Genomic DNA, 14,028 nt, shown 5'->3' on the forward strand with positions numbered 1-14,028 from the left:
GATCCCAGAGTGTCAGAATATACAGTAGAGTCTCACTTATCCAAGACTCGCTTATCCAACGTTCTGGATTATTTAACGCATTTTTGTAGTCAATGTTTTCAATATATTTTGGTGCTAAATTCGTAAATACAGTAATTACTACATAGCATTACTGCATATTGAACTACTTTTTCTGTCAAATTTGTTGTGTAACATGATGTTTTGGTGCTTAATTTGTAAAATCATAACCTAATTTGATGTTTAATAGGCTTTTCCATAATGTCTCCTTATTATCCAACAAATTCACTTATCCAACGTTCTGCTGGCCTGTTTATGTTGGATAAGTGAGACTCTACTGTACCAGATTATATGGCAGTGTAGACCCATATAATCCAGTTCAAATCAGATAATCTGATCCTGGGATATATGCAATAAATCATCACGGCAGAGAGAGAGGTTAAGGCTGGATCAAAACTGCCCTATATCCAAGGATCTGATTTCAGAGTATCTGAAAATACCAGATTATCCGGCAGTATAGACTCATATAACCCAGTTCAAATAAAATAATCTGGGATTAGGTCCTGATTATATAATGCAGGGTAGATCTGGCCCAAGAGAGAGGGGGGAGGGGGGAGAGAGAGAGAACCACATATATGGGTATGTTTATTAAATGTATTACACATAGAATTGTACACACCCGAGTGTACTCTTGCTGGGCTGGAAAACTTCTCTCACTTTTTCAAGGTATGCTTGGGACCTCACTGTCAAAGGCAAAATTTAAGTTATTGATACTAATATGCATTCAGTGTCAGAAATAATTGGTTGATTGACTAATGTAGATATGAATGCATATATCAAAAGTATTGTTACTTGATTTTATCTGCTATGATTTGTTCTCTTGTGTACCATAATTAATAATCTGTTTACAAAAAGTCAATCTACATTGTCCAATGCAAGCAGAGTTGTTTTACAAGCTCCTTAGCCTTCTCCTCCAAGGAGTGGTGGTGCCTCTCCAAACTACAGATCCCCAGTATCCATGGCAGTGAAAGTGTAGCTCAGTCAAGCCCACACTGAGCAGAGATACAGCCAAAGCCCAAAAGTTGTGCAGAAAGCTGACAGCTCTCTTTCCTCTCTCCTCCGCACCTCTAAAGGGCGCCTGTCTACCAGCTTCCCAAGCTTCCCAAGCCCAAAGGGTGCTGTTTTGGGGTGAGAGGTGGGCGGGGGGACTTTTCCCCCCTTGAAAGGGCTTCTGCTGACCCTCAAGCCACACAAACACAGGCCCCCAGAGGCAGGCAATCAGGGCCGCGCAAGGCATGGCAGCTATGCGCGGAAATATGCGGGGCGTCGTTTTCGAAGCAACAAAGGCTCAGGGCTGGAATGAGCCCCCTGTTATGCCACGTCAAGGCGAAGGGCTGCCGCCTCCCCAGCCCCACAAGGGAATCCAAGAACATCTCCCCCTGCCCTCCCCTAAAGAAAAGAGCCACTCCCGGCCTCTTTTCCCAGGAGTATCAGCTAAATATAGCCGGGCGGGCTGGGTTTCTGGCCCCGCCACCACGGACCATTTGCTGTTTGTGTAAAAACCGATTAGCCAGACACAACTGTGGAACAACTTGGGATTTTAAGAGGGGAGGGGTGGGAAGGGAGGGAGAGAAGAAGAAGAGGAAGAGGAAGAAGAGGAGGAGGAAGAAAAAGAGAGGGGAAGAAAAAGCGAATTTTTTATTCCATGATCTCTACTACAATGAGTTTAGCCTAGCAACTTTTGTCTATCAACGACCTAGGGCCCTTCCACACAGCCCTATATCCCAGAATATCAAGGCAGAAAATCCCACAATGTCTGCTTTGAACTGTCTGCTTTGAAATGTGGAATTTGATATTCTGGGATATAGGGCTGTGTGGAAGGGCCCCTAGTTGTCTAAGGCTTTCATGGCCGTAGTGACTGGGTTGCTCTGAGTTTTCCGGGCTCCAGAAGCACCCACATCTATGGCAGGCATAAATAAAGTAAATAAAGAGCAACACTCAAACAAGGGAAGTCCAAACAATCAGGGCCAGTTAACACCTCCCAACAAAGGATTTCTCCCCCCCCCCGGGGGCAGGAAACAGCCAAGCTTTGAAGCTGCAATGCTATTCAATACGAATCAAGCCAGTCAATTGCTACAGTCACGCTTGCCTCCAACAGGCAAGAGTTCTTTTCCCCGCCCTGGACAATTCCACAAATATATAACCCCCATTTGCCTAGCTTCCAACTCCTCACAGCCTCTGAGGATGCCTGCCATAGGTGTGGGCAAAAGGTCAGGAGAGAATGCTTCTGGAACATGGCCATACAGCCTGGAAAACTCACAGCAACCCAACAATCTCGTTCTCCTTAATAAAGCTTTTTAGTAACTTTAGTGACTAGTTTTTGCTCCTTACGTGTGGTTATTTGTCTCATAATTCATCTGATTTCAGCTCTCTGCTAACAAGGAGGAAGGAAAAGAAGAAGGGAAGGAAGGGAGGAAGGATAGGAGGAGGAAGAGAAAGAAGAGAAGGAGAAATAAGAGGGAGCCGAAGAATCATAGGAGGAGGAGAAAGAAGAAGAGGAGGGAGAAAGAGGAGAGGAAGAAATAAGAAAATGAAGAAGCAGAAAAGGAGAGCAGGAAGAAAAGGAAAGAGAAGGGAGAAATAATGAGAAGGAAGAGGATGAAGCAAAGGAGGAGAAGGAAGAGGAGGGGGAAGAAGAGGAGAGGGAGAAATAAGAAGAGAAGGTAGAGGAGGAAGCAAAGGAGGAGGAGAGGAAGAAATAAGAGGAGGAATCAGAAGAAGAGAAAGGAAGGAGAAGGAAGGAAAGGAGAGAGAAATAGGAAAGGGAGAAATAAGAAACGAAGAAGCAGAGGAGGAGGAGAAAGAGGAGGAGAGGAATGGGAAGGAAAGAGGAGAGGGAGAAATAATAAGAGGAGAAGGTATAGGAAGCAAAGAAGGAAGAAGTGGAGGAGAGGAGGAAGAAATAAGAAGACGAGGAACCAGAAGAAGAGGAAGATGAGGAAGAGGAGGAAGAAAATGAGAAAGGAGGAAGGGAAAGGAAGAAAAGGAGCGAGAAAGAGGAGAAAGAGAAAAAAGAAAACGAAGAAGCCGAAGAGGAGAAGGAGGAAGAGGAAGAGGAGAGGGAGAAATAAGAGAAGGAAGAGGAAGAGAGGAAGAAGGAAGAAAAGGAGGAGAGAGGAGGAGAGGGAGAAATAAGAAGACGAAGAAGAAACAGAAGAGGAGGAGGAGGAAGAGGAAGAAGAAAAAGAGGAGGAAGAGGAGGAGGAGGAAGGCAACAGCAAGGGCAGCGGAGGGCCCTTCCACACAGCCATATAACCCAGAATATCAAGGCAGAGAATCCCACAATATCCGCTTTGAACTGGGTTATCTGAGTCCACACTGCCACATATCCCAGTTCAAAGCCGATAGTGTGGGATTTTATCAGCTGTGTGGAAGGGGCCAGAGCGCCGCAAAAAGAATCCAAGTGTGTTATTAGAGGCGCTGGGCACTGAAGGCAGCCAGGCCCTGGGCTCCAAAGCGGAGCCTGCCTCCTCCTCGCTGCCTGGGCCGAGCCCGCTTCTCCCGTCTCAAATGATTCGCAGCTCCTTTATTCGTCAAGTTCAGCCTCTTCGCTCGCCCCTCCCCGGTCACCAGGACTCTATTTTCGTCCGCAGATTCCGAGGTGTATAAATGTTGACTTAGGGCGGAATAATATTGACGGTTTCTTCGCGGGGAAGGAAGGCCAGCGCCTCCCTCCCTCCTTTCCTTCCTCCCTCCTTCCCTCCTTGGAGACCAAAGGCCTTTGCGCCTTCGGAGAAGGAGACGTTTCCCTCCTGGAAGCCGGCGGGAGGCAGAGGACTGGAGGCCTGCTTGGAAGACGGTCCCTCGGTTGCTCTTGCCCGCATTTCTAAGGGACCTTCCACACAGCCATATAACCCAGAATATCGAGGGCTGTAATCCACAATGTCTGCTTCGAACTGGGTTACCTGAGTCCACAGAAAATGTAGGATTGTATTCAGCTGTGTGGAAGGGACCTAAGGCATATTATTTTTTCAAAAAGAAGCAAAACAAGATTTACAAAACGGACACAAAATTCCCTTAAAATTACTGCGTGTTGCAAAGCCTCCAGTCCCTTCTTTTTGAAAGAACCTCGGAATACTTCCTCCCCCATTTCTCTTTACCCCAAATCTACTAATATAGAGATATTTCGATCCTATCGAGTCTCCAAAAACCGACCCAATTTCCTTCCCCTCGACGTGCGTTTAGTAAAGAAAACATTGCTTTCCGGGATCCTCGCCCCACGACCTCCCTCGTCAGTGGTTGCTTGTTAACTGTCTTGAGGCCGGCAGACCTTTCATTCGCCTTGCATCAGAGGCCACACGTCAGATAGATACTCTCGCAACATAGAAACAGAAGTTGCCAGGCTTTTCAATGCTAATCAAGGTGATCAATTGCAACATTCACACTCGCCTCCAACAGACAAGAGTCCTTTCCCCCACCCTAGACCTTCCACAGATATATAAACCTCCCCTGTCTAGTTTCCAATAGACCTCACAACTTCTAAGAATGCCTGCCATAGATGAGGGCGAAGCGTCAGGAGAGAATGCTTCTGGAACATAGCCATACAGCCCGGAAAACACACAGCAACCCAGAATAATATATATTCTGAGAAAACAGAGAAAACAGAACCCTCATGTTTTTACCTTGGAGAAAAATGTCTATGTAGGTGGAGAGAAATTTTTAAAAAGTTTTTAACTCATTGGGAATAGGCTTGAAAACATTTGGTTAAAGCAGGATTCTGCACGAATTCAATTTTGACCCGCTCTGAAACCAGAATTGTTGTTCCGATTTTTTGGGTCTCTATCTCAGGGCTCTTCCACACAGCCATATAACTCAGAATATCAAGGCAGAAAATCCTTGGGTTATCTGAGTCCACACTGTCATCTATTCCAGCTCAAAGCAGAAAATGTGGGATTTTATTCAGCTGTGTTGAAGGGGCCTCCGATCATGTTTCTTTATTAACCTAACCAAAATATTTTAAAATCTAGATCAGATCCACAAGTCACTCCTCCGGTGAGGATAACTCGTTTTCTCGCAATGTTTAAAGGCATTTAAAGAGGAAAATAGGGGGAGAGGAAACCTGTCATGGGATACTTTACCGGCAAAGAAGGGAAAATATGGAGGCAGGGCGATCTTTCCCATTGATTTCCTCGGTATCTACTTCCACTTAAGGTTAGTAGTCTAGTCATCGGAATGTTGTATCCAATTTACTTCTTGCTTGGCATTGAAATCCAGATTTTTGCGGCAAACCAGTTTTCAAATAGAATATATATATAATAATAACACACACACATATATATATATATTAACCTATTTAATAATTTTATATATATATATATATATATATATATATATATATATATATATATATATATATATTCCCGACATACTATTCAACCCGATCAATCTCGCCCCTTTTTCTTCCCTGCCTTTTGTCATTTCTCCGGGAGTCCCATAATTAGCCAGTCGACAACCCATAAAGCACCATTTTAAAAATTTATTTACAAAGCTGTGTACAATACGGAGGAATAACATTGAGAACACATATAAGTCATTCATATATAAACAGACTTCTGCAATAGAACCACAGGGATCTTTCCTCCCTTCTCCCCATTTCTTTAATAATAAAAAAACCCCAATTGCCCCATATCGTAAGCCTTTCAGTTGTGGTTGGTTTGGTTTATTTTTTATAAAAACATGAAGCAGGACCAAAACTACCGAGGAAATTAAGAGCCTTCAACAAAAGTGAAGGCTCGGTGGTCCTAAACCTTGACCATAGTACATTCTAGGGCTTTGAGTATGTTTCCCCCCATTTAGTCCTGGGTCCATAACCCTATAACCTGGAGCTTTATTTTCCCCCTTTTCTGTTGCTTCCTTTTTTGTTTGAATTCTCCGAATGCCTTAAAAAAATAAAACGTAGAAAGGAAAGTTCGTCTTTTCCCTCTCTTCCCTTCCAAATAGGTACCTTTATGTCGCCGGCATTAGGAGGTACAGAGAGCAGTTCTGGCGTTTGTTTTGCAGTGAGAGTCAACCAGGGACCCTCGTCCCCATTTGCACTGACTATTTAATGCGGTTTGAGGCTAGCTTAAAACTGTGGCAGCCAGACAACCAACTCCTTCAAGAGGCGTGCGAAAGAAAGACAGCCCTTACTGAACGTGCGTTAGTGCCCTGCAGTCGCCATCCAAATCTCAGACCTGGATTTCCATGGAATCATCTGCACAGCAGGGACAGGAGAAAAGCCTCCCACAAGGATGGGAAAACACCAACACCCGGGCGTTCCCTGGGCAACGTCCTTGCAGACGGCCAATTCTCTCACACCACAAGCCACTTGCATTTTCTCAAGTCGCCCCTGACACGGAAAAATATCTGCGCAGCAAAAATACCACTTTCTTGAAACTGCATTAAATGGTCAGTAAAAGGCGGACTTCCCCTCCTTTTCTTGACCTTCCTTATTTTACTCCACATGTCTTTACAAAATAAAACCAGCGTTTCCCCTTCCTTATCCAAATGGGTATATTTCTGTTGTTAGCTTGACCTGAACAGAGACACACATAGAGAGAAAACACATTCTGTGTGTGTCTGTGAGAATAAATGTCGTCTACGTTGATCATTTAAAGCAGTTTCAAACCAGCTCCAAACCGCCGGCGGCCGGACAACAAAACTCCCGCTGGATCTACACTGCCATATAAAATCCTACATGGCGCTGATCACGAGGGCCATCCTCACATATATAATTCAGTTCGAAGCAGATAAATGTGGATTATCTGCTTTGATAATCTGGATTATATGGCAGTGTACATCCAGCCTCCCACTTCACTGAATGCTCTGTGGTTTGTTGTCCAACCTACGGACCATCTGCAGAGCGGAAAACACTTTCTTCAACAGCAGTTTGAAGCTGCATTACATGTCCAGCGTTGAGAGTATTTCCCTGTGGTTTGTTGTCCTCACCATCCGGGCCTCGAAGCATCCGGGTCCTTTATGGAACTACCAGCAGAGCTGGGGTCAGGGCCTGAGAAGTTCTTTGAAGTCCCAAAGTGAGGCTGTTGTTCGTTGATGGATATTTATTTGGGTTGCTGTGAGTTTTCCGGGCTATGTGGTCATGTTCCAGAAACACTCTCTCTTGACGTTTCGCCCACATCTATGGCAGGCATCCTCAGAGGTTGTGAGGTCTGTTGGAAACTAAGCAAAGGATGTTTATATATCTGTGAAAGGTCCAGGGTGGGAGAAATAACTCTTGTCTGTTGGAGGCAAGTGTGAATGTTGCAATTGGCCAGCTTGAATAGACGTGTAGTTTCAAAACCTGGCTGATTCCTGTCTGGGGGAATCCTTTGTTGGGAGGTGTTAGCTGGCCCTGATTGCTTCACGTCTGGAATAACCGTTTTCAGAATGTTGTTCTTTATTTACTGTCCTGATTTTAGAGTTTTTGATACTGGTGGCCAGATTTTGTTCGTTTTCATGGTTTCCTCCTTTCTATTGAAATTGTCCACATGCTTGTGGATTTCAGTGGCCTCTCTGTGTAGTCTGACAGGGTGGTTGTTAGAGTGGTCCAACATTTCTGTGTTCTCAAATAACATGCTGTGTCCAGGTTGCTTCATCAAGTGCTCTATTATGGCTGACTTCTCTGGCTGAGATAGTCTGCAGTGTCTTCCATGTTCCCGGATTGGTGTTTGGGCGCTGCATTTGGTGGTCACTATGTAGGCTTGTCCACAGCTGCATAGGATAAAGTAGATTCCTGCAGAGGTGAAAGGATCCCTTTGCTGAAGGTAGCATTTGTTGGGTTGTCTAAGTGGGTCTGCAGATAGTTTGTAGGTTGTGTTACTTCATCCGCTTCCCTATGTGGTCAGTGGTTCCCTTGAACATTTTTCCTCTGGGTGGATCTTTGTCTTTATTCTCGTGGCTGGTTCTTGGCCTTGCAGCTCTTCTGATGTTTGTGGTGAAACATTCACACTTGCCTCCAACAGACAAGAGTTTTTCTCCCTCCCCCTTGAACATTCCATAGATATATAAACCTCACTTGTTTAGGAGAAGCCCCGGTGGCTCAATGGGTCCAACCCTTGTGCCGGCAGGACTGTTGACCAAAAGGTTGGCGGTTCGAATCCAAGGAGCGGGATGAGCTCCCCTCTGTCATCTCCTGACACAAAGAAAACTTGCTTAGGACCTCATCACACTAGAGCTTGAATTCAGGGCTGTAGCCAAGAGGGGTAGGGGTTCTCTCCCCCCCCCCTCGAAAATTATCAGGTTTTTTTAACTGGTTTACTCATTGATTAAAACTGATTAACCAAATCCCCATGAGTTTCCACTGAAGTTTATCTGTCTTGAAGTTTATCGATGGAGCCTGATTTCTAAATTATTTTGACTTAAGGAACTACTCTTCATGATTCGCTAAAAAAAAAGTGTCCCCCCCGAAAAATTTTTCTGACTATGGCCCTGCTTGGATTCACTTTAAATCCACTTTAAATCCAATTGAGAGAGGGGGCTTTACACAGGTCAGCCAGACAGGTCTTGGGCCTCACCAAACTACAGGAGGCAGAAACTGGATTTAAAGTGGATTCATGCTCAAGTGTGATGAGGCATTCCAACACCTCACAACCTCCGAGGATGCCTGCCACAGATGCAGGCGAAACGTCAGGCGAGAATGCTTCTGGGACATGGCCATGCAGGCCGGAAAACTCGCAGCAACCCTTTGAAAGCCCTCAACATTGTTTGGAGTCCCAGAAAAGAACAAAGGCGCCCCTCTCGTGGAGGAGAAGGTCTTTCAGGCAAAGAGTCAACGGGGAAGGAAGGAGGGAGGGAGGCAGGGAGAAGTCTCACTGGGCCTACTGGGCGGGCCACTTGGCGGCGGAGGGCGGCAGGAACTGTCCCGAGAGCAGGTTCGTGGGCACGGAGAGCAGGGGCCCGATCGCCGCCGTGCTGCGGGACAGCGAGAGCGGCTGGTGGGCGAGCAAGCTGGACTGGACGCTCACCGGCGGCCGCAGGAAAGTCTGGCTGATGGAGGAGGAGGAGGAAGCGGGCGTGGAGGAAGAGCTGGCGGCGGCTGCGGCGGCGGCTGCGGCGGCGCCGACGCCCCCGATGATGTTCTCGATGCTGAAGGAGGGCCGGCTGGAGGCGGAGGGCTCGGCCTTGATGGGCCCCGATCCGAGGCCGCTGAGCTGGAGGCCGAGCTGGGCGTTGAAGGCCTTGCGGCTGAGCTCGGCGCCGGAGGCGGGCAGGAGGGGCACGGCGGGTGGCAGCATGGGCCCCACGGGCGGGATGTACGGGTAAGGCACGGCGGCCGGGTGCGCGTAGGCGCCGTAGGCCCGCCCGTAAGGGGAGCCGCCTCCTCCGGCCACGGCGGCGGCGGCGGCGGCCAGGCTGTAGGCGCCGAAGCTGTGCATCATGAGCGCCGTCTGCTCGCGAAGCTGCTCCTGCTGGTGCCGCTTGAAGCGCTTCCTCCGGCGGAGGAAGGAGCCGTTGTCGAACATGTCCTCGGACTGCGGGTCCAGGGTCCAGTAGTTGCCCTTGCCCGGGTTGCCCGGCTCGCGCGGGATCTTCACGAAGCAGTCGTTGAGCGAGAGGTTGTGCCGGATGGAGTTCTGCCAGGCCGGGAACTTCTCCCGGTAGTAAGGGAAGCGCCCGCTGATGAACTCGCAGATCCCGCTCAGCGTCAGCTTCTTCTGCGGGCTCTGCAGGATGGCCATGGTGATCAGCGCGATGTAGGAGTACGGCGGCTTCACCAGGCTGCTCTTGGGCTTCGACGCCGCCGAGGACGAGGACGAAGAGGAGGAGGAGGAGGACGAGGAGGAAGCCGAGCCGGCCCCATCCTCTCCGGCGGCGCCCTTCTCTCCCTCCTCACCCGCGGGCTGCTTCGCCTCGGGCGCCTCCTCCTCCAGGCAGGGCGGCTGCGAGGGCAGGGGCATGGGCAGGGGCCCTTCCAGGAGGCCGCCCGCCCCGTCCCGGGCCTCCTCCTCTGTACCCGCCTCGTCGCCCTCGTCGCCCACCACGTCGATGTCCACATCCTCCGCCGTCAGCACCGTCTGGCCGGACATGTCGCTGGCGCTCAGGCTGCCGGACAGGGTCATCCCAGCGCCGGAGAGGAGCAGGAAGGGGGAGGAAGAAGACTTCTCCGGAGGAGGAGGAGGAGGAGGGGGCGGGGAGGAGGGTCTACGGGAAAAGCAGCCCACCGCCTCCCCAGGCGCCTCGACAACAGGTAGCTGGAGGGGCAAGAAGGGCTCCCGCTGCCTTCCTGGCCCTTCCTGTCTCCCTCCTTTCGCTCCTTCCTACTGTCCTGGCGAGGTCGGAAGGCAGTTATCCTCTCTCAAGATCTTCTCCGGCCATCTCAACTTCTTATAGGAAGAGGTGTGTTGAGACCAAGCAAAGCTAGACCTCCCCCCCAAAAAGGGGAGGCTGTCTTTTCTTTTCCTCCCTCCCCCTTTCTTTCCTTTCTTCTTTCCTTCCTTCCTCTAGTCCTTCCTTCCTTTCCCCCCTTCCTTCTTTCCTCTCCTTTCTCCCTCCTCCTTTCTCCCTCCCTCTATTCCTTCCTTTCCTTCTTTCCTTCCTCTGTCTATTCCTTCCTCTATTTATTCCTTTCTTCCTCTATCTATTATTTCCTCTATTTCCTCCTTTCTTCCTCTCTCTATTCCTTCCTTCTTTCCTTCTTTCTTCTATCTATTCCTTCCTCTATTTCTTCCTTTCTTCCTCTACCTATTCCTTCCTTCCTGCCTTTATTCCTTCTTCCCTTCCTCTATCTATCCCTTCCTTCCTTCCTCGATCTCTCTCTTCCTTTCCCTCTCTTCCTGCTCTAGCGTCCTGCCCGGGCGGCCTCTTCTCCCCTCGGCGGCGGAGTCATCTGGGGCTGGGCTGCGGCGTCCGGCCGTCGGAGCAAGGTCTCTCCTTTTGGCAGAGGGAGGGGGAGGGGAGGGGTCCTGTGGGTGGGGGTCTCCCCTCCCTCCCTCCCTCTTTCCTCCTCCTCCCCCTCTCTCTTTCCTCTCCCGATCTGCTCACCTCGAGGGGAGGGAGGGGAGGCAAACAGGGGCGTCGTCGAGGCTTTTGCTGCTGCTGGTGGTGTTTGTGGTGGTGGTGCCCTGGGAGGCTGCGGAGACGGGTCTGCGCCCTCTGGTCCCAGCGGAGCTCCTTTCCCAGCTCTTTCTCGGCCCCAGGATCTCGGGGGAAAGGAGGAAGACGAGGAGGAAGAGGCGGAGAGATCTCCTCAAAGAAGCGCCTCCGGACCTGCGATCAGACCCGAGCCCTTCTCCTCGCCGCAGGTTAGATCTCTGTCATCTCCACTCTTTCCTTGCTTTCCTCTCACTCTCCTTTTTTTAGGCCCCGAAACGCCGACACCCCCTTTCCCCAGTCCGTGTGTCAGAGAAGAGAGATTCCTCCTTGCAGGAAACAGCGGGAAGTTGGGGAGGGGGGCCGTGAAAATTCAAACCAGCGGCGTTACCAGGACCTTCGAAAGTCCCCCTTTTTAAAAAGGCTGCCTGATAGATTACTTTCCCGTTCCAGATATACTCCGAGGAGGCGGGGCCACGTGACGCCGTGACGTCAGCGCCCCACCGCCGAGCCGGGCCAAACTCAAGTTGTTTCAGGGGATTGTCAACAAAGAGAGAGAGAGAGAGAGAGAGAGAGATTGGGAGAGAGAGGCCGGCGCGGCTTTCCTCCCCTCCCCTGACAACCTCGAGGCACTTTCTCTTTCTCTTTACACCCAGATCCTATTGCAATCCCACCACACTTTGTTGTAGTTCGCTTTGGAAAAAACAACAACCAATTTGTTGTCGACGGCTTTCAGGGCTGGAATCACTGGGTTGCTGTGAGTTTTCCGGGCTGTATGGCCACCTAACGTTTTGCCTGCAACCTCCTCTGAGGTTGTAAGGTCTGTTGGAAACTAAGCAAGTGAGGTTTATATGTCCATGGGAGGTCCAGGGTGGGAGAAAGGACTCTTGTTTGCTTGAGGCAAGTGTGAATGTTGCAATTAATCACCTTGACTAGCATTGAAAAGACTTGTAGCTTCAAAGCCTGGCTGCTTCCTGCCTGGGGGAATCTTTTCTTTTGAGGGGTTATCTGGCCCTGATTGTTTCATGTCTGGAATTCCCCTATTTTCAGAGTGTTGTTCTTTATTTGCTGTCCTGATTTTAGAGTACTTTTTAATACTGGTAGCCAGACTTTGTTCATTTTCATGGTTTCCTCCTTTCTGTTGAAGTCAGCCAGAGCAGAGCACTTGATGAACCAATCTGGACATACACTGCATATTGTTTGAGAACACAGAAATGCTGGACCCACTCTAACAACCACCATGTCAGGCTACACATAGAAGCCATTGAAATACACAAGATTTTAGATTTTTTGAAATACTGGTGGTCAGATTTTGTTCATTTTCATGGTTTCCCTCTTTCTGTTGAAATTGTCCACATGCTTGTGGATTTCAATGGCTTCTTTGTATAGTCTGATATGGTGGTTGTAAGAGTGGTCCAGCATTTCTCAAATAATATGCTGTGTCCAGGTTGGTTCATGAAGTGCTCTGCTATGGCTGACTTCGACAGGAAGGAGGAAACCATGAAAAGAACAACACTCAGAATTCCAGACAGGAAACAATTAGGGCCAGCTAACACATCCCAACAAAGGATTCACCTAGGTGGGAAGCAGCCAGGCTATGAAGCTGCAAAGCTTTTCGATGCTAATCAAGGTGATTAATTGCAACATTCACACTTGCCTTCAACAGACAAGAGTTCTTTCTCCCACCCTGGACCTTCCACAGATATATAAACACCAATTGCCTAGTTTCCAACACACCTCACAACCGCTGAGGATGCCTGCCATAGATGTGGGCGAAACGTCAGGCGATAATGCTTCTGAAACATGGAAAACTCACAGCAACCCAGTGATCCTGGCCAGGAAAGCCTTCAACAACAACCAATTTATTTTAGTTGCCAACGGCTTTGCAAGGGAGGAACAAAATGAATTCAATGAGCATTCTTGGGAGGTGTATAGGAATAAAGCCTGTCCCCTCTTTGGAAAGCTCCTTTCGGGCTCTGCGTGTGTTTTGTGTGCATTGATCTCAGAGTAAGTCATCAGCTGCCTCAAACGGGTCAAAGGACGACATTAAGTTGGGAGTTTCTCTGCGAATACAGTTATTTGGACCATCGCTTGGAGTCCAGAGTCATTCTGAGCCTGCCGCTTTCCAGTTGGGTTCACATCCCATCCCAGAGAAAATTAGGATGGAGAGAAGCACTTTTCTATTGTTTCCCATTCTCTGCCTCGCTCTTCCTGTCCCAAACGTCCCCAAACGACAGCATCAGCTGGGAAGCGGAGATCAGAAAAATGGCTATCGATTTATCTATTAGCTTTGTTGCAAAGAGGAATAAAACAAAAAGGCGTAAAAACAACAAAGGGAGAGAGGGGGAAAATCGGGGAGGAAGAAAAGAGAAGGGGGTCCGGGAAGAAAGCTTTGTTATGATTAGCAGGGCTTCGTGGCGGGTGTTGAGGACGTCACAATAGCTCATTTGCATATTAAAATAGAGGAAATGAGGAGGGGGCTGAGCGGGAAGGAGGGCGAAGGTGGGCGTCCCGAGGAAACAGTCCCTGCACCCTAAAGGAAAGAGAGTTGTCAAAAGTTGGGGGCGAATTTCGATTTCCCCTTGTATTGTCAAGGATATCGATTTCCGCGGAGAACCATCACTTTGGGGCTTAGGAAGGGAACGAGAGCTTTGCTCGGTGGGTGGCTTTAGTTTCTCTCCTCCTTCATCCTGGGGATTGTTGTTGTTGTTGTCATGATCGTCCGTGGTTTCGAAGGGATGAAGTCCTTGGCCACACGAATCTCGCCAGACCCGTGGCATCTGAATCACGCCTGGAAAAAAACAAACAAACCAACAACCAATTTTTAGGTTGCTGTGAGTTTTCCGGGCTGTGTGGCCATGTTCCAGAAGCATTCTCTCCTGACGTTTCTCCCACATCTATATGGCAGGCATCCTCAACAACCAATTTTCCCTCGCCTCAAATAAAGCTTGCTCCGAGCTTTCT

At 48.9% G+C, this 14,028-nt stretch overlaps 1 protein-coding gene across 1 annotated transcript; it reads right to left on the minus strand.

The window, feature by feature from the left end:
* Positions 1–5,518: 5,518 nt before the first annotated feature.
* Positions 5,519–10,833, minus strand: foxd3 (forkhead box D3). The gene has a single exon (XM_062978243.1). The coding sequence runs from the start codon at positions 10,092–10,094 to the stop codon at positions 8,853–8,855; it is 1,242 nt and encodes a 413-aa protein (XP_062834313.1). The 5' UTR covers positions 10,095–10,833; the 3' UTR covers positions 5,519–8,852.
* Between the last annotated feature and the right edge of the window lie 3,195 nt (positions 10,834–14,028).

The sequence above is a fragment of the Anolis carolinensis genome, chromosome 4 (genome assembly GCF_035594765.1).
Source record: "Anolis carolinensis isolate JA03-04 chromosome 4, rAnoCar3.1.pri, whole genome shotgun sequence".
In the NCBI taxonomy this organism is placed as follows: Eukaryota; Metazoa; Chordata; class Lepidosauria; order Squamata; family Dactyloidae; genus Anolis; species Anolis carolinensis.